This window comes from Aythya ferina (assembly GCF_964211825.1).
Source record: "Aythya ferina genome assembly, chromosome: 18".
Taxonomy (NCBI): Eukaryota; Metazoa; Chordata; class Aves; order Anseriformes; family Anatidae; genus Aythya; species Aythya ferina.
The window spans coordinates 7,329,859-7,348,766 of NC_140317.1; the positions used below are offsets into that span (position 1 = coordinate 7,329,859).

The 18,908-nt window shown below is 48.8% G+C and overlaps 1 protein-coding gene across 11 annotated transcripts in view; it reads right to left on the bottom strand.

Annotated features, from left to right (window-relative positions):
• Positions 1-18,908, bottom strand: part of RAB11FIP4 (RAB11 family interacting protein 4) — a 119,192-nt gene that overhangs the window by 22,028 nt on the left and 78,256 nt on the right. For 2 of the 11 annotated variants that reach the window (XM_084491962.1, XM_084491970.1), the window contains exon 1: positions 3,230-3,285. The exons of 6 other annotated variants lie outside the window; for them this stretch is intronic. Coding sequence is in view for 3 of the 5 variants with exons in the window: in XM_084491965.1 (XP_084348091.1) it covers positions 2,771-2,914 (144 nt within the window). In the remaining 2 variants the exon portion in view is untranslated. Of the gene's footprint in view, positions 1-2,770; positions 3,018-3,229; positions 3,286-3,523; positions 3,787-18,908 lie in introns of those variants that run through there. 3 more of the 11 variants (XM_084491968.1, XM_084491966.1, XM_084491965.1) reach the window with 3 other exon arrangements.

An 18,908-nucleotide genomic window follows, 5' to 3' on the forward strand; every position in this document is an offset into this window, starting at 1 on the left:
ATAACCAAGTCTGGGAGTTACAGCATGCTCCTTGCAAGTAGTTGTTTTCTGCTCAGGAGGCAGCTGAGCTCGCACAGTACTTGTTTTCCTTCACAAGCCTCAAGGTCACCCAGTTGGGTAGATGGTAAATAGCAAAAAACTTGCATCATACTTGCCTGCAGGTGCTGCAGGCACATGGGTAAGGAGCTCCAGGAGCAGACCTGGTGCTGCTGCACACCACTGCTGGGTGAGGAGGAGGGAAAAAGCCCTCCAGGAGCCACATTAGGCACAGCACGAAGGACAGGAGCAAGCTTGCTGTCCCAGGCACTGACACCTCCACCTACCTTTAAGCTTTTACAGGAGCCCCGGTCAAAATCTCTTTCCCCAAAGAACTTGGAAACTACACTGTTTGTGTTTCTTTTCTATACTGCTGCAAGTCTGGCCTCCAGGAAACCCAGGGAAATAAAGCCATTGGAAGATAAACAACAAAATTAGGATTTTTGCCTCACAAATCATATTTCTGCCTTCCCACCCAGCCGGGTTAGGTTACACTGCAGTGTATAGAGAGGAGGAATGGGAGCAATTTCAGGTCCCAAGGGGTGGAGAAACATCCCAAGCTCCCACAGCACAGTAAGAAATCCAGCCATGCTTGCTAATGAGTAGTTTATGTTGGCAAACAGAGGGAAAGCATTAAGGATGTGGCTTTGCTCTAGCTTATATGGAAACACTTCCCAGAGCCCATTGGTCAGTCTGAATACAGACAAGCCCAGAAACTAGCTCACTCTGTGTTTAAGAAATACCAGAGAAGCTCTGAAGAGCTCCCCTTTCTGAGGAGGAAGAGCTCCAGGACCTTGGCTGCTCTTCAGCTGGTGGCTGAGCAAACCATGGGTTAGGGAGCCTTTGTTGCAGGAAGAACTGGAACTGCAGCCTTTATGCAGCAAAGCTTACAAGTACTGAACTTGAAAAACGTTCAGTCCCCCTCTGTATATAAAAGGCTTTTATATATATATATATATATATATATATATATATATATATATATATATAAAAATAGAAGACAAACTCACTCACCTGCTCTTTTGTTTTCTTATAATGAAGTGAGTTATCTTTATTTGTAGATGGGCTTCACTTTATTGTGTTTTTTCTTTTTTTTTTTTTTTTTTTTGAAGTCTGCCAAGCACATCATAGTGCTTGAAACATGACAAACACAAGTTAATATCCCAGCAATCACCAACTCTGGCACATCCATCAGGCTGTGTTTTTTCACTTATATGGTAAAATACGGAAAAGCACAGCTTATTGTAGAGTTTGCAGCTCTGCACAGGCAGGGGATGTTTCTACTCATGAACTGCACAGACCAAGCAGACAGGATCCAAGAAGAAATAATTGCTAACAACATTAGTTTGCACACTGAAAACAAGACTCAAAGCAGAGCTGTAGCGAAAGACCCCCTGCTATTAACCAGCGCTAGGAGCTGCAACACCGTGCCCCAAACGCCGTGTCAGGCTGTCAGGAAGCACTTACAGAGCCTGTCTCACGTTCAGAGCAGCCACCAACCTACATGACTATGGGAACAACAACAGGAATTAGATTATTATTATGCTACACTTCAGAATTTAAGGGGTCAGCTGCCAAAACACAGCAAGCACTTGAGAACATCAGAACCAGGACAGCAGATAACTCAGCAGCAATCCACGATTATGTTTTAGAACCACTTCAAATATTTCACTAGACACTGTATTCACAAGACCCAAAAAGTTAAGCTAAGGTGTGCTCCCACACATGCAACCAGCCTGGTTAATCAGTAACTGAAGCAAGGCTATCCCATTCCCCTTGCTGTTTTGGCACGGGGAGCGTTTTGCTTTGCAGCCTCTGCACATGGCCGAGAGCCCCGGCACGGCAACCGCTGCTGAGAAGCATCTGCACGTCAGGTGCCTTCTTGGAGACTTGCTGCCATTTGCAGCCCTTCTGCTAGTGACAAAGTTGAAAGAAGCCTGTTCAAAGAGGCTTTTAAACTGCTTAAAGGCTACCACGTCTAGCATGGGAACAGCTCAAGCTCCTCAGTCTGGGCAGCCACTGCCAAACAACCACAACCTCCTTTACCCATTGTGAGCACTATTCCACACTACTGGACATCTCCGGGGAGGACACTGTGCTGTTCCACCCACCCCAGAAATCAGCAGGGCCACAGGCAGAACGCCCCTCACATCGCCACCAAGATCCCATTTCATCCTGGAGCTGTGCTCAGGACCAAGGAACAACCAGGGGAGGGCAATCCACTGCTATCAGCAATGAGCAACCCCACGCTGTCACCACCTGACAGGAGAAAGCCCATTTTTAACGGGAGCAGCTACGATAATACATCAAAAGGGACTGAAAGAACCCCAGATTCTGCTGGTGTAAGGGCTTGAACCCAGGTACCACAAAGCCCACACTCGGGGAACCAACTCTCAACCTATTTCAGAGCACTCCCTCATCCATCCTGCCTCTTTAACAGCAGCCAAGTACCAGGAGGTTTCTCTCAGAGAAACTGTTGTTTGTGCCCCCAACAGCCACTAACCGTGTGAACCTGCTGGAACAGACGACGATCACTGCTGTTACCAGAGCAGCAACGCGGCGCTGCCACCCCAGGACTGACACCACAGGTGGCTTCCTCCCAGGACAGGAGGACCAACATCCCACCGCTGTCTCAGAGGATGCATCCAGCTACAGACCAAGACCTGCTGGCACCTCCTATGCTTCTCACCCAGAGCTCCAGAGGACGGTCTCTGCCCATAAAACGCTCTCTTACCCTGCCAAGCGTGTGCAGCACAGGCCCTGAACCGCCGGGCTCCGTGGGTCGAGGCAGGAGCAGCCCGGGTGCTGCTCGGGGGCTGCGGGCAACCCCCGGAGCCAGCACAAGGCGCTGAGGACCAGGGCTCGGTGCGGAGAGCATCCAGCAGCGGCAACGAGAGCCGAGCACACCGCCGGCAGGAACACCGGGACGGCGCAGGGCCCCTCCAGCACGGCCACCCACGGGCTCCCCACGGCTCGGCAGCGAGCCCCGGCCCCGTGCAAGCGATAAAAAAGGCTGGGGAGGCGGCACCGGCCCCAGGGCCGGGCAGAGGGCACGGATGCTGCCACCCCCGGGCGCGGTGCGAACCCCCCGGCACGGAGCCGGCTGCTGCAGCCCCGGTGCGGGCTCCCGGTGTGCCCGGCAGCACCGAGCCCCCCGCCTTGCCTTCCTTTCCCTTCCCTTCCCTTCTCTTACCCGCTCGGCTCCGTCCCGTTCCGCCGCCTCCCGCACCTGGCCCGGCAACCCCGGCCCAGCCCCGGCCCAGCCCCAGCCCGGCCCCGCCCACCGAGGGGCGGCCCCGCGCCCGGCCCGGCCCCGCCGTTGCTGGGCGACCCCGGGGGGGGGGGGCGGCGGTGCCGCTCGGTACCGGGGGCCCCGCAGGCCCCGGGCCCGGTCCCCTCACGCTGTGGGGCCGTGTCCCGGCGCCTTGCCCGAAGCTGTGGCCGTATTGCGGTGCCCAGCTCCCGCTGCCTTCAGCACGGCCCCTACCCCTGCCGGGCTCCGTTTGCCCGCTCCCGCCGTGCCCTCTGGCCCTGCTGCCCGTGAGGCGGTCGCGGATCGCGTCCCGTTGTCGGACCCGGTTCCTCCCGGGGTGCCCCACAGGACGGTGGTGCCGCTCAAAAGCATCCTCCGAGCTGCAAAGCAAACCAGGTCCTGCGAGGAGGCGCCGTTTGTTTGTCCCTGACTTTATCCCTTCGGTTATCAGACAAAGAACAAACCAAGAAGGCTGAGCACACTCGCACAGTCTTCGTTCTTTGAAATTTGCTTCACTTCGGAGAAGTTGGGTAACTTCCTTTTTCACCACATCTCACGAGAACCGTGTGGGCTGCACACGCTGCTGGGGGTTTGCAGCAGAGGCCTCACAGCCAGAGGGGGGGGTGTAAATAAACATTTTCTGCAAAACCTCGGTCAAGGAGCCAGGCTGCAGCCACACTGAGTGTCACAGCTGCCACCGGAGCACGATGTGTGACAAAAGCCCGTCCCACTGAGCGAGCAGACAGACAGACACCTTTCCCTACCCAGAGCAGCACTGGGACAGGACAGCATCTCCTGCCCCATCCCTGCTACTACTTTCCAAACCCTGTTTTTAAGGTTAACTTTGGGTGTTTCAAGACAGTCACAGGGAGCTGCTGGGGGTGCGCTCTGACAACGGTGCTTAAACAGGGACACTTGCATCCTCAAATCTTTTGGGCTTTACTGGACAGCGTCTGCAAGGCTTGCCAGAGAGGAGTTACCGGCAGCAGAGGGTGAGGAAATGAGAAGCAGTGGGCAGCGGGTGCCTGCCTGCCCCACGCAGCCAGCCCCAGCTTCTCATCTCTTGCCCCAGGTACTGCCGGAGCCTGTCCTCATCTCCATCACACCCAGTGACTTCTAAATGTAAAATATTGTTTAATAATAAAAAATAAGAAAAAAAGCATGTGGGACCCAGCAGGACTCCCAGCAGCTGCAGAGTGGCTCTGGAGCCTGAATTACATGTACGTTACCAACAGCACCACAGCTCCAGGAGGCACAGTCCATACCACTGCCCACGAAACAAGAGGCTTACAGCAGGGCAGGATCAGGCCTTCGTGCTTGTGTTCCCAGAGAGCCTGCTCACCGGCAGGACAAAGAATCAGGTCTGTGCAAACGGCTCAATGCAACTCCACAGCCCCTGCCCGACCAGCGCCGTGATACAAGTGTGCACTGCAGAGCAAGACCCTTCCTGAGAAACTGCACCAAGTGCTGTGCATCTTGCTGGGGATCGGTCCATACAGCTGTTAAATGCCTGTCTCCTAATTGTCTGCAAAGCCCAACGCCTGGATTACAAAGCCCTGTCTTTAAGCACACAGTATGACAAAATAACTCTGGAGAACCTGAAGGGTGCGTTGTTCTTCACAATGGCTTTTTTTCTGAGTGACATTTAAAAGAAACAGCAATTGTATTCTGATTTCACAGCCATTTATGCAGCTTACCTGGTTTAACTGAGTTAGTCCTGGTGAGGAACGGTGCAACAGGGATCAAAAAGTCCTCCCAGCCCTCTTTTTACTCATTGATTTAACTTAATGGGAAAGCCGTTATTACAAGACAGAGCTGGGGACCGTATCACTGCTTTTTAAACAGGACACTTCTAAAATCTGTGTCTCCTCTCAGTATTCAATCTGAAAGAGGTGGTTGTATGGCAAGGATTCACTGCTGAATAAATAACATGAATAAAACAACCACACGCACAGTACATTTTTAATGCTTTCCCAACAGATGTAAGAAGTGTTTGAACTGTTGCACTGATCAGGCAGTATCACAGCCCACAGGGAAATGGTTCCAGATACTTGCAAAATATTTAGTGAACACAGCCATATTTTCAATAACTTGTGATGAGCAAAATGTGAAATAAATCTTTAACAGATAAAGTAGCAACAGTGGAAACTGTTATTACAATAGAGATGTTAAGAATATGAGTCCAAATGTTTGGTATGTACACCAACCAAAAACACTACTGTGCATGTCGGGCAGGGCTTTGGCATTTATCACCCCGTAATAATTGAGAAGGCATAAACGTCTCATTGATTGAAGTGTTCCTCAGTAAAGGTCCCAGGAAATGTGCAGTTTTTAGACAATCACTTGTTATTAAGAAATGACTGTATAAAAACTTTATTAAGATGGTGTTTGCAGAAGCATGCAGAGGAAATTTGGGCAAAATATTAATCTTCTGGGGATTAGAGGAAGATTGCTAAATAACTAAGTGCCTAAATCACATGTGGTGCTGATCCCAATAGCACTGAACGCCAGGGTGCCTGCCGAAATCTGTGTCTTCTGGCCAGAAAATGCAGAGAAGGGCACGCTGCTGAAAGGGATTGCAGCAGGGCGACCTGCTGGTCTTGTACAAAGCACTGCACTTTCTTTTGGAGCTGTTTGGAACAAAAGCTGGCACCTCCTCTGCTGTTCCAGAGGCAGAATCCTTCCTCTGAGTCTCACTAACGCATCGCTCACAGGCTAGTCACCCTAATGACAAGAAACTGGAGCTGAAATGTGAAGAACAGAGACTAATTAATAATGAAGATAATGAGATCACCAGAACGTATAGACCAAACCCGCATCTTAATTATCTCATGAAAACTGGCAATTCCAATCACACTTCAAGGGCCTTTCATCATGCTCCTTGTGATGAATATTGGTGGATATTTTGCAGACACTTCTGTAAAAATACCTTTTGTGTGTGTTTTTCCCCTGCAATAACATCCAGCCAAGTTACTACTGCAGATAAGTGCTCTGCTTGAAAATGAGATATTGCAGGCTAGTAATTACAGTTGGTCTGATCTTCATCTCATCTACTACTCTGATTTTGGAGTGCCTCCTTTGAAGCAAATGCAATGAGACCGGTGTGAATTACTGCAATATTATAATTAATCCCATTTATTATGGCAGAGCAAACCCGGAACACTCCCTAATTAAGCCAATCTCTGCAGAAACACAGGGAGCACACAGTCCCTGCCCCAAAGATCTTACAGTCAGAACAGGCAAAGACAGACTTTGAGACAGAGAAGAGGGGACGGAGTGAGCGCAGAAGGAACCTTCTCCTCACTGCTATTTGTTCCCATGACATTTTTGGAGGGGAAGTCCAGAGGCTAAGATAGGATGTGGAGTACAAGTGTGGAGCTGCTGAGCAAAGACTGCAGGAAGGGGAAGAAGGAGGTAGCATGGACAGCACAGACAGAGCCTTTTCTCAGCTCTCTGCCATTCCTCCTCTGCCCTCCCCACTCCTGCATCCCTGGCCAAGGCAAGGAGGTCGGCTCCATACTCCAGCAGCACGGGAACATTGCTCTGTGTGGAGCAGGCTCTGCTCACCCCCACTCCCAAAAAACAACCCACCAAGTGTCTGCAGAGAGGCTTACTTTAGTAAGGAAGCAGCTCTTTAGACTACACCATAGGTTAGACCGTGGGGGGCTGCTCTCCCCGTGATCCCCATTAACATTAATCGGAGCGGAGTGCTTGCCTCTGTGCTGTGCTCACCAATATGGCAGGCAGCTGGGCAGATCAAACAGCACGGGTCAAGCAAAGGGCTTGCAACAGAAGGTCTCTGCGCAGAGGAGAGCGCTGAAGGCAGGATGGGGCCGGCTGAGGGCCCATTAGCGTCAATTCCTTGGGCCTACAACAAAGTTGGACCTAACTACTGCATGCAATTATAGTATAAAGGCATTTCAGGGGACTTATCCATCGCTCTCTCTAGAGATGAGCTGCTTGCAACCTTTTTGACACTGGTAGCTAACATTTTCTTTGCTTAATGAGGCTGTGCTGGGACAGATTCGCTGCATTCCTCCAAAAGCCTGAGGGACTGTAAGTCAAGAAGTGCAAATCCAGAGGCCAGATAATGGAACAGCACATGCAGCCCCCTCCAAAAAGGGGGCTCATTTTTTGCTCATCACTGCAGCTGTACCATTAGGTTTTTCATATCAAGCTCTGAAGGCGCCTCATAACAGCAGCTGTTAATCCACATTAGAGCACCTTTGTCAAAAGCTTTACAAAAAACATGCCAGGCACGCAATCTATTCTGTTCAGCCTTTGTCGAAATGCCCAATAATAATAAAATAAAACAACAAGTTATGAGAGCAAATTCAACGGAAAAATATGTACCGTATGCTTTAGAAATGGGCCAGGAGAACTGTGCAGAATGAAGGCCTGGACGTGGGCATCTCGCAGATGAGAGCAGGCAGCAAGCAAAGCCTGAGTGCCCCCTTAACTACTGCAGGGCTTAAACCAAGGTGGAGCCAAGCAGCTCCATGCTGCACCAAAAAGACGTAAACACATTTACTCAGCTGTCTGTGCTGTGGCAAATTAACTCTGCTCCTCTGAGGCCAGAGTGACTGCAGACTTCATTGGCTCTTTTACCCAAGCCAAGCAAGTGGCCAGGAGCGAGGCGAGCCTGGAGACATGGCCGGTGCAGTGGGATCTGACAGCTCCCTTGATGGATGTGATGCTCTGCTGGATTGTGCTGCTCTGTAAAAGGCAGGCTGCTGGCTGGAAAACACACCTTTTGATATTTTCAGCTCTGAGCATGTTTTAGTGACATGTTTTTTGGCTTTTAGTCCCTACTCTGTATAATATAACCACTTAGAAGAAGAAAAGGAAATAAAAAGAATCAGCTGGACAGGACAGGAATAATTCATGCTTGCCAGCGGCTATTATTTCTCCTGTGGCACATGGCTAACAGCAAGGTTGCAGAACAGAGCATCCTAAAGCAATGAAAAACCCGTACTGAGCTCATGGGTGCAACTTCAGTCCCACTGCTCATGTGTGTTGCTGCATGTCTTTAATCACACGATCACGTGCTATCTCCCACTGCTCTGCGTTTGTTCAGGACACAGGCTGGATGGTGCTCAATTTATCAGCAAGTATTCAATATCTGCTTTAGTCTCTCTGATCAAAGTGCAGCTTCATGTCTTATTTACGGCTACTACTAACAGCTTGCTCTGCACACACAACTATTTATTTCCCCCCAAGCTTTTCTGTGGTGTTCATCACTTTGACATCTGAGTGCTTTGCAAAGATTAATTCATCTTCATAAAGCCTCTTCAAAACGAGGGAAGATGGTATTCCCATTTTGCACATCAGGAGCTGTTGCGCAGACAGATTGAGGTCACGCACATCTACTCATGATAGGTCCTAATATGAAATGTCTCAGATCTAATCTTTTTTAGATGTCTTCAAATATAATGCCAAAACAAAAAGCTGCTGATTGTACGTTCAAACAGAGCTCTGACTGGCTTCTTCGGAAGCCTGGTAGTACAAGAATGGGAGAGGCTTAGGAGCAGTAAATGCTGGTCACCAGAAATAAGGATGAAAGCTTGCTGAGCACCGGTCTCAGGAATACTGAAGAACAATACAGATAACCCAAGTGAAGACTTTACGGGTCTTCTGTGAAACAGCAGAATATACCTCGAAAAATTATACACAGAGGAATTTTTCACTACAGTTCATAACACAGGACCAAATCCTGAGAGCATAGATAGTTTAAGGTAAGAGGAACTGCAGTTTCTCCGTGTTTCTTGGGGCCTGGCCAAGCCAGGACAAATGCCGAGTGCTTTGTAGTGCAGAAGACCACCCTGGGAAGCATGGCTTTTGTTTTATTAGTGTGTTAAAAGCATCTGCGGATCAAATGTGCCAGTATCACTTTACACCACGAAAATGCTGCCCAGGGGACTCTCAAGACTCATCTTTTCAAACGTTGATACCTTTGTCACTTTTAATAAAAGGCAGCTATAAAAACAAAGTGGACCATGTGGTCTCAATGAAGCGGAGACCATGGCAATCAATAACAGAAACAATCTGCACTTCCTTGCTGGGAGAATTTGCTATTAGCAACCACGTCTATAAAACAAGACATTGCTCAAGACCTCCCTTCAATTTTTCTTGGGACAATGAGCCCACTGTGCCCAAGGCACATCTGTGCTTATGGAGATTTTCAAATCCAAGACAGTGTTTAGACTGATAACACGACCGTGCAACATATGATGATGATGGATTGGAGCTCATGGGATGCTTGACCCTTCCTCTTTTATCCCCAGCTGGGCACTTTGCTGACTCAAAAGAAAATTTCAATGACAAAAATGATGATTTTTGTATGCAATGGACATTATTTTCTGGTGTACTTCCTGGTTTTTCCTCACAGGCCACCAAACGCCCACCTGGGTCAGCACCTTGGTGTGTCTAAGACAAGCTCCTCTCTCTGGCCCTGGTTATTAGCAGATGGGGAAAGCAAACAGCTAGGGAAGAACGAAATATAGGGAGGGAAGCGTCAGGGAAACAAGAAGAAAGCCTTCTTAATGCGATCCCTAAAAGGCACCAAACTGTGCCACATTGAATACCGTTTAGAGACTCCTGTATCAGGAGTCTCAACTATCAGGCCCCCAGGCTGCATACGACTTAGATCAGTTAAATTTTATGTGGAAGGTTGTAGCTGAGGCCATTAACCTCCTCTATCTTATCACTCAGGTGCCATCTCTGTGCAGCAGCACATAGAAACCGGGGCTCCATGCACAAGGAGGGCCGCGAGCTGCCTTCCAGCAAGGCAAGCACACCCACCGGGAGCAAGGCAGCCCTGGCTCAGCCCCCGGCACTCTCCATCAACACTGAGTAGGAAGCTACTTGACAGGGGGGTGAGAATGTTATAGAAGTGCAGGGGATGAACCATTTGCTGTGTTGGGCCATTTTCATAAGATTAAGCTGACACAGACCTGCTGGCACCAGGAGCTCTGCTGCCTGCAGAGATCTGTAACCTCCTGCAGCCTGGTGCTGAGCGTGGCAGCAACGTACCAGCGACGTGCCAGCTGAGCTCCCACCTTCCACTGTCACCCGTGGCCGTGTGGTGACAGCAGTGTGCCAGCCCCAATGTGCCAGCCCCCTGCCATCTCGAGGTCACCGCAGACGAGGGACACGAACCGGTCCATTTCCCATTACCCTGCCCTGCCGCAACGCTGTGGCACTCGGCTGCACGCCTGATCTTCCACTTCTCAGCAGGTTCCCAGTGCTTTGCTTCACAAAATAAGGAACCAGATGTTTTCAGTTCCTTCTGTCTGGGAGATGCTGCAACATTTGTGAGCAGAGGATCCTGCCTGTCATGTTAAGCATGCTTCAGTAATTCACGTTAATAAAATCAGCTCAAAGTTACGGCTGCTGCAAACTTGTATTTGTATCCTGGTTCAGGATCACTTTTGGTTTAGGATCTTGGGTCACAGAAGAACCCAAGAATGGGTTCAACCACACTTAATTCTATCCAGAAACAAATTTAATTCTTTGGCAAAAAAATAACGACCACCAAAATATTAACTTATGGATGGAAAAAAACGCTGCTTTCTGTCAGTAATGCCTACAAAGCATTTCAGAGGCTTGGCTGGGTCCAATCTCAGTAAGAAACATACAGATTTTAATTTAAAAGTCACACATGGGTAGTCTTATCAGCTGAAACATGAATTGCATTCTAACCTGGACGACCCACTACAGACATCAAAACCATCCAATTTCCAGCCTGGGCCATCCCAAGCACATTGCTCTACCTCTGTGGTTTGCGGTTCCTATTCACCACCCATTTGCATTCTTATTGAAATCCAGCAAGGCAGTTACTTCATCAGCTCTGCACCCTCGCAGGAACATGCAGGAAGTCAATTTTCTGCAGCACCAGAGAATGACAACTCAATACTCCCCATGACATTTCATTCTGGTGAATTTTAATCTCATAGTAAGAATTTTTGTTTCCCTGAGAGACCGGAGCTGCTAGCCACTAGTTTTTATTTTGTTGTTGTTGTTGCTTTTTTCTTCTCACAGCAAGGAGAGGAACAGTAGCAAGAAAGAAAGAAAACAAGATTTTTGCCACGGTGAAGGCAGTGCTTTTGAAAACAAAAATGGCCTTCCTCTACCTCCAGGGAGAAAACAACAGAGAATAAAGAAAATGCAGACAGAAATCTTATCAAACCTTGCCACCAGAGTCATGCCCTCTTCCTCCAAGCCACACTTGCTCAGTCATCAGATCCTTTTCTCAGTATTTTATTCTAAGGTGAGCCAAGGCCTGGCCCAAATCTGAGGCTCCTTGAGAGCACAGTGCTGTACCATGACGAGCCAGCAGCACAAAAACCAGGAGCTAAGTCAATACAGTTCAGTGAACAGGGAGAGAGAGCAGCAAAGGGGATTCTTTTAGAAATGCAGCATCTACAAACAAAGTTGTTTTTCCTTGCTCTCTTAGCTGCTTTGCCTTGCCCTAGACAAACACTCCACTGTTTTGCTAACCGTTACACTAAGATTTGGAAGCTGAAGTCTTTTGAAGGTGTTGCCCAGGTGAATGGAACTAACGGGACTTGCCTTGCTGTTCTGGCATTTCACACCAAAGATATGTAAGAATGGTTAGAAAGCTGCCTTCATACTGCAGCAAACACCATGCTAAACTGGCTACCTAATACAGAGATGAGAAAGCAACAGAGGTTTTTCTTGTACAGTCCTTTCATGTTCTGCCCTTTGCTCTGGCTCAGCCAACGAGAGGCACAGCCTCTCTCGGGACACAAAGATCCCAGTCCACAAGACATAAAAACATTTCTGTGCACGGATTGCCTCCTCACAATAACCTCATTATCACAGCTGTCAGTCAACAGGACAAGCCAGCCACTAGCATGGGAACTACTGATAAGAGATGCTCACCCTCAAACGCATTTGTTGCCTGCAACAACACAAGGGACAGCAGCTTTAAGGCAGCAACAGGCGAGTCTGGGTCCTGTCTCCCCGCTGCCGCAGCCGGGACGGGGCTGGTGACAAGGTTTCCTTCAGCCCTGCACCATGCTAGCATGGCTGCAGCGTGCAGCCCCTTCAGTTCTGCACCAAACTCTCACTCATACGGACGTAATTGTTTAATAGCCAGATCCACACCCTGTCATTCAGATTTATGTCCCACAACTGTGATGCCTTGTGATCAGGCCGAAAAATCTAAGGGGTGTTTTCCTTACAGATCTCCCAGTGCAGAGATCTTGCATCCACTCGCTGTCCCCCTTTACAAGTGGCTGTCCAAAACCTGAGTATTATTAATCACTCACTTGCTATGAGGCCTCTCTGTGTTTTATGCAAGCCTTTGACTTCCTGATGAAGGATGGTTGTATCCCTAATCATGCTGATGTAAAGCTGCATTCATCACTCATACTCAGTTCCACCTCGGTACTCCTCAGCCTGTGTTCAAGACAGGGAGAATTTGGCCCCGATTTACTGACCTGAACCATGAAGTGATTTTTAAAAGTTTCAGAACTTTTTTTTAATCATTTTTAAATCAGCTGAAACATCTTTCCCAAGGCAGTGATGTTCAGAAACCTACCGAATGCCCTGAACATTCAGTGCCTGAATCAAAAACTGTAACAGATGGACTCAGAGGGCTTTTTTAATATTGGCTATTAATAAGTGCACATGTTCACAATGACAAATGCAATTTATTTTTAGCCTCTACCGGGATATTAGCCTGGTCTTCCTCAACAATTTTGTCAAACTCCCTGCTTTGAGACGAAAGCACCAAGGTGAGAGCTCCTGCAGCTGCACAGCCAGCCAGCCCCGAGCTCTGCCCAGCAGCCCTGCAGGGTCCGACCAACGTGGGGCTGGCTGACCCCCTTACTCTCCCAGCACACAACCATATTCTTATAATTTAGGATTGTTTAATGAGTGCAGCTTAGTTAACCCAGAATTACTTATAGCGTAAGTTACCTTAGCATCAGGCCTGGCTACTGAAACGAGTGCATTAACTCCTGAGTAGGAAACCACTTTGTAGCCCAGGTAGGAAAGCCTGGCTCTGGAGCTATAAAAACACCACAAATGCAACTGGCTTTACTAAAGTCATTTCTCCAGCAGCCACTTTTCAGGGGAAAAAATGTGAACCTGTGGCCACGTACAACCCATCGGCAGCACCGTGCAGAGGCCCAGTCATCTCCCTCCGCTGTTGCCTTTCCCTCCCAGCTCCATCCCAGCACCAACACCTCCAAAAGCCCACGAGGAACGACCTTGCTGTGAACCTTGGCAGCAAGAAATGCAAATATTTTGAATCTGATTCTTGTGGCCATTTCACTAAGTTACACACGCAGCCTTAACAGTTCCCAGAAGAACGCTGTGGTAAATATAAACTGCGATAACAGTTTGACAAATGTCAGCTGACGTAAAATGGACCTATTGTTTGTGTTTAATTAGAAGCAGTCGGGATTTCATGTCTGTACTTTGTGGTTTCTTCTGGGGATCCTTGCTTTACTTTCTGTATAATACACAAGTGTATTCCAAGAAGAGACCATTTTTAGACTGAGAGCACCAGAAAGAATGTGGGGAGACCTGGGGTTAGTGCACTTGCAGCTCAGAAGAAACAGGGCCGTGCCTCCAAAGCCGGGCTTTGTTACTTTGCTAACATACTGACCTGTGATATTCTGCAAGCAGCAGGTTATCAGCCACAGAAACGTGCTAATTCTGTTACAGGCTGGATGGCACCTTTTGCTTTACGAGGTTTTTCTGAGTGGTTTAGTTGGCTTCTCTTTGCCTTCAGACAGGGCACAGTGATTTACCCAGTCAGCCACCCCTGGGGCAGCGATGAAGTACCTCGCTGGGATGGATGGTGTGTGAGACTAAAATTACCCTCAGCCAGGAAATATTTTCCTCATGCGTTTGGCTTTGCTCCTTCCCTGGGCAATGGGCAGCTACTGGGAGAGAGCATTTCACATGATTAATTTTCTGCTATGGCAGAGGGGATGCGTTTCCTTCTACATCTGTGTTTTTGTTCACTGGTGCTCAGACAAATGACTAAGCCGTGGGCAGCGAGCGGAGCGACAGCAGCGCTCTGGCTCCCAAGCACAGCACAGCCGTTCCTTGCGAGGGCGGCTGACTGGACCGATTGTCTTTCCTTCCTAAGCGACATTAGCGTTTTAACATTAAATCATAGCTAACATCACAATAAAGTACATCGCAGAGCTCCTCAGCTGAAACCAATTTTTTATCCGCTGCTCCTGAGAAAAGCAATGGCTCTTTGACATGCACATTTGCTAAAGCAAGCTGCCCACCAGGTCCAGGCACCCTGTGATACAGCAGCGAGCACCAGCACTTCTGCCAAAGCCTAAAATCTACCGACAGCAGTAGCAAACCTTCCTTTGACTTGAAAGGAAATTCTTTGTGGTATAAACCCCGCATATGAAGTCACAGTGGGAAAGTGCGCTTCAGTCCAGAGATAACAACCTCCCTCCCCCTTTGCAGAGCTGGCTCTGGGGATGCTCAGCACAGCCCTACTGTCTCTTTTCCACACCTTTTCAGTTCTCCCACGCTTTAACTGCTTCTACTTTACATTTGGATGACCAAAGCTCAAAAGGGAAAAAAAAGAAGAGTTCAAAGGCTTTGTCAAATCACGGTGTAACACTAGGCAGTTCCCCCATGGCAATCACACATCTTACAGCTAGACAAAAGGAAAATGAAGGAAGTAATCACAGCATCCATACAGGACCACTGCTGTTAATTATCCCTGCTGGGGGGAACCTGCCCTCTGCTCCCACCCTAGTGGCTCAGCCCAGGGCAGGCAGAGGCCGTGCTGAGAGCCCAGGGGTGGATCAGCGTGATCAGTCGCTATCTGATGTCTGGCATTGCTCAAGATTGGCTCCAGCTGACTGAGCACAGACATTTAATGCCACTTTGAAGCCTGAAGATAGCCAAAGCATTCACACAGATGGGGCATAGCCCCTCCAGGAGAGCATGGCCATGCAGCAGTGCTGTGAGACTGCTGGTGCAGGCATGTAGACAACAGAGGTTACAGGTGAGAAGAGACAGCACTGGGTTGAGATGTGAAGATCGATTCATCACTGCAGTTAGCTGGGCTTGTTAGGGTGGCCATGTAGCTGGAGCCACACACACCCCAGTCAGAGCCATCACCCTTGTTAATATCCTGCACGTACTCTGAGCTGTCTCACCCATTCTCCTCTCAGTCTCTTCTGGAAAGTGCAATTTAAGGAGAGCAGCAACAGCGGAGATTCTCCACCTGAAACCCAGAGGACCGCACAAGAATGAGACTTGGGGGACTCTCCATTCAGGCTGCAGGCACTGCTGTCACCTGGGAACACCCCCATGGCTACACAGGCTCCTCTTCAGCCAGTTATTGGATTACAACTTTGGGCTCTTATACTGTGTGAGATCCGAATGAGCCTGCTTAATCAGCTGGTGATGTGACACTTCCTCCTGTAAAGACCTGAGAGGTACTCCCCTGGCAGTACGCCTTTCCTCCGGGAGGTCAGGCTGGATCCCTCACTTCTGAAGTGCTGTTGGCAGTGGAAAGACAAAGCCATAATAAATAAATAATAATAAAAAAGATCAGGACAGTTGTTATTTCCATCTAAACTTGACAGGACATTCTGCCTGAAAAGGATGTCTTGAGCTCCTGCAGGCTGGCCCGCTTCAACCCCTGACAGCAGGAGGCTGAGCCCAGAACCTTGGCTCCCTCCAAATTCACACTAGGTTTAATTGCTTGAGGTGATTAAGGAATGATAAGTGATTCTCTAAGAAAGAGGTGGCACAACAAGCCTCAGACACAAAGTTAAGCAAAAATGCACCAAAAAAAAGACATTACCTACTATTCCAGGAAGAACACTGAATTACCTGCCATACAAGACTTCATGGGACAGGAGTGGTGCTCAGATCTGGGACATCCTAACTGCACGGACTGAGCTCCCTCTGGCCCAATTCTTATCTCCTTTACATGTAGCTTTCTTGTCTCCCTGACTAATTTCTTATCTTCCAGATTCTTTCAGTTCTTTTGCTAAGTCACAGTTAGCAAGTACTGTGAAAAAATGGCACAGGAAAAAAGCCAGCCAGAGCCACGTGTGATTTTTGCTTTGATGAGCGTTACAAAACATCCCAGGTGAAATACTTCGCAAGGCTGAGAACCCAGCTGCCACCACCTCACCTGAACACACCAGCACCTTGCTTGGGAAGAAGCTGGAAGCATGTCCTGCCCGTCTTGTATACAGCAGATCCCAAAATAAGATTTTCTGGACAGTCTTTTATGCAGCACACAGCTAGGCAAAGCCAGTCTTGTTATTTCCAGCAGGCAGGCTCTGTTGCCTGGAAAAGCAGCTTTAGTTTGGCATGAACGAAAGCCAATGACTAAAACATTGTATGAAATTGATTTAATAAGGTTCAATGATTGAAACAGGAAGGATTTCCTTTAACAATTTGTTACAGGCCAGATTCAGCCACTGTGACCAGCTCTGCCATCAGCCTAATTGAAATTTGTGCAATGAGTGGGGGCAACAATCTTTGCTCTCAATTAACTCTGTAGAAAAGTTGAATTTTTTTAAATCATTCTGATTTATCAGCTCTTCTTTCATCTCATTTTTAAAGAGGTCTGGGTATTTATACAGCTGTTCGGAATATTCAGAGGTACCATAATTCACAGATGTCATTTCACCACTATTAAACTGAATGTTTAAAAGCTAATTAGAGATCAGGACGTAATTCGTATTTCATTTGGAGGGAAGCAGGCAGGAATCTCCTACAAATACCCACTGCCAAGCCTCCATCTAGTCCCAGCCCAGCTGGTCAGGCAGCCCGCCCTGCCTTCTGGCTGCAGACTGAATGGGGTACATCTGGCATCTCCTAGGCTTTGGTTAAAAATATGAGAAAAAAACAACACAGTTCTGCCATCGTTGCTTACCCTAACCAGCATCTCCTTTGGAAGTACTCCTTGTGGTCTAACTGAACTTGTTTGTAGGGAAAAGTAACACCTTACGGTAGGTAGGTGAATCCCTTCAGCCAGATGCAGTGAGATCTGGGGGCAACCAGACTTCGGATTAGGTCTGATGCCTACAATCTGCCGGCCATGTTCCAAGGTCTCGGTGCGTGCTGCTGACCCTCTCCTGGCTGCCCTTGCTCTGAGCACGGCATCGTGTCTGCCAGCACCCCGATGTGGCTCCCAGCACCTGCTGCGAGCAAGGCACAGGGCTTGGAACGACCGGGGCTCCAGGGAGGAACCGCAGCTGAAGCTGCAGAAGGCTTCACGTGAGAAAATTCTTCTTGTGAAAACGTCTCTATTAATAAAACAGTAGGGAATGCAGAAAAGAAGATTTATCTCGGAGTAAAACGTTTCTCTGGGAGCTCCCTGAGGAGCCAGCAGCAGCTTGTTACGGAGCTAACATGTCTTTTACTGCCACAGCCACATGAATAAGAAATATTTCAGCATTAGGAGCAGTTAAGAGAGGCACAAAGCAGGAAAGCTAGGCAAGCAGAACAAGTGGCTCTGAGTAACAAAACCCACAGCTACTGGAAAACCTTCTGAAAGGTTTTGACTCTGAAACAACCCGTGACCTAATTAGGTGGTACTGTTACTGGAGAACAGAGCGAGGAACAGAAGGGGGACACCAAGGGGAGGAGAAAGAGCCAGGCCGAAATACTTGGCCAACCAGCCCAAGCGAGAGCTGACCAAGGCTGACATTCATTTAACCAGCATGAGCACTCGGTGAGGCATGGGGGAGGCACAGATGAGAAGGGTTTTGCTCTGTGCACATGGGCAGAGTGTGTTTTACGCAGAAATGAATGAGGTACCTGGACAGACAACATCAGCTTGTGGAGATCTGCAATGAACGAGGCATAGCCACATGGCTTTCTGTTACTATAATACAGCATTTTTCTCTGAGGGGGAAAAATGGGTTAGGAATCCCTAAGCAGCCTTGGAGGAAACAAGCATTGCAGCGAGTTATGGCAAGATGTGATAAGGATGCGATTTAATCTACATCTTCCCCAGGAGGATTCACCATCGCTCACGCCGAAGCAGTTTGGAGGCAGCTGATGTCCCTGCACAGGATGAGTGTGGTTCCCGTGCCTGGGTTATGTGGGGGACATACAGCAGACAAGTCCCCGCAGTCCCTGCACCAGCAGGCCCAGCCACACCGAACCAGCAGCGTGCTACTCTTGAGCTCAGCGCAGGAGTAATTACAAGAGTCATTGGGAACAGCCGCGTGGACATTGCCGTGGGGTGCTCGGGCACCCTGTCTGCCCGAGACAGGAGGTCCTGGAAACCCAAAGATCCAAACCAACACCATGCTATGCAAAGGGAACTCCCCATGCTCCACGTTAAGCACCCTCTAAACCACCTCTTATTTGTCACAGCTGCTGTATTTTCTGTAAAAATGGCAGGCCAGACTCTTAGCTAGGATATACTGGCCCAGCACCACTGACTTCAGCAATTTAAATGGTGAGATTCAGATATAGTTTCTCCCAAAGATACTGGGAGTGGAGAAGAGCTGGGCTGGCCAAATCCTCATCGCTTTTCAGCCAGCAGGGTTACAGGCTGAGCTGCAGCCAGCTTCCTGCTGTTCGCCTTTGGGGACAGCAGGAGAGCCCAGGAGGTGCAGCAGCCTCAGGGGCT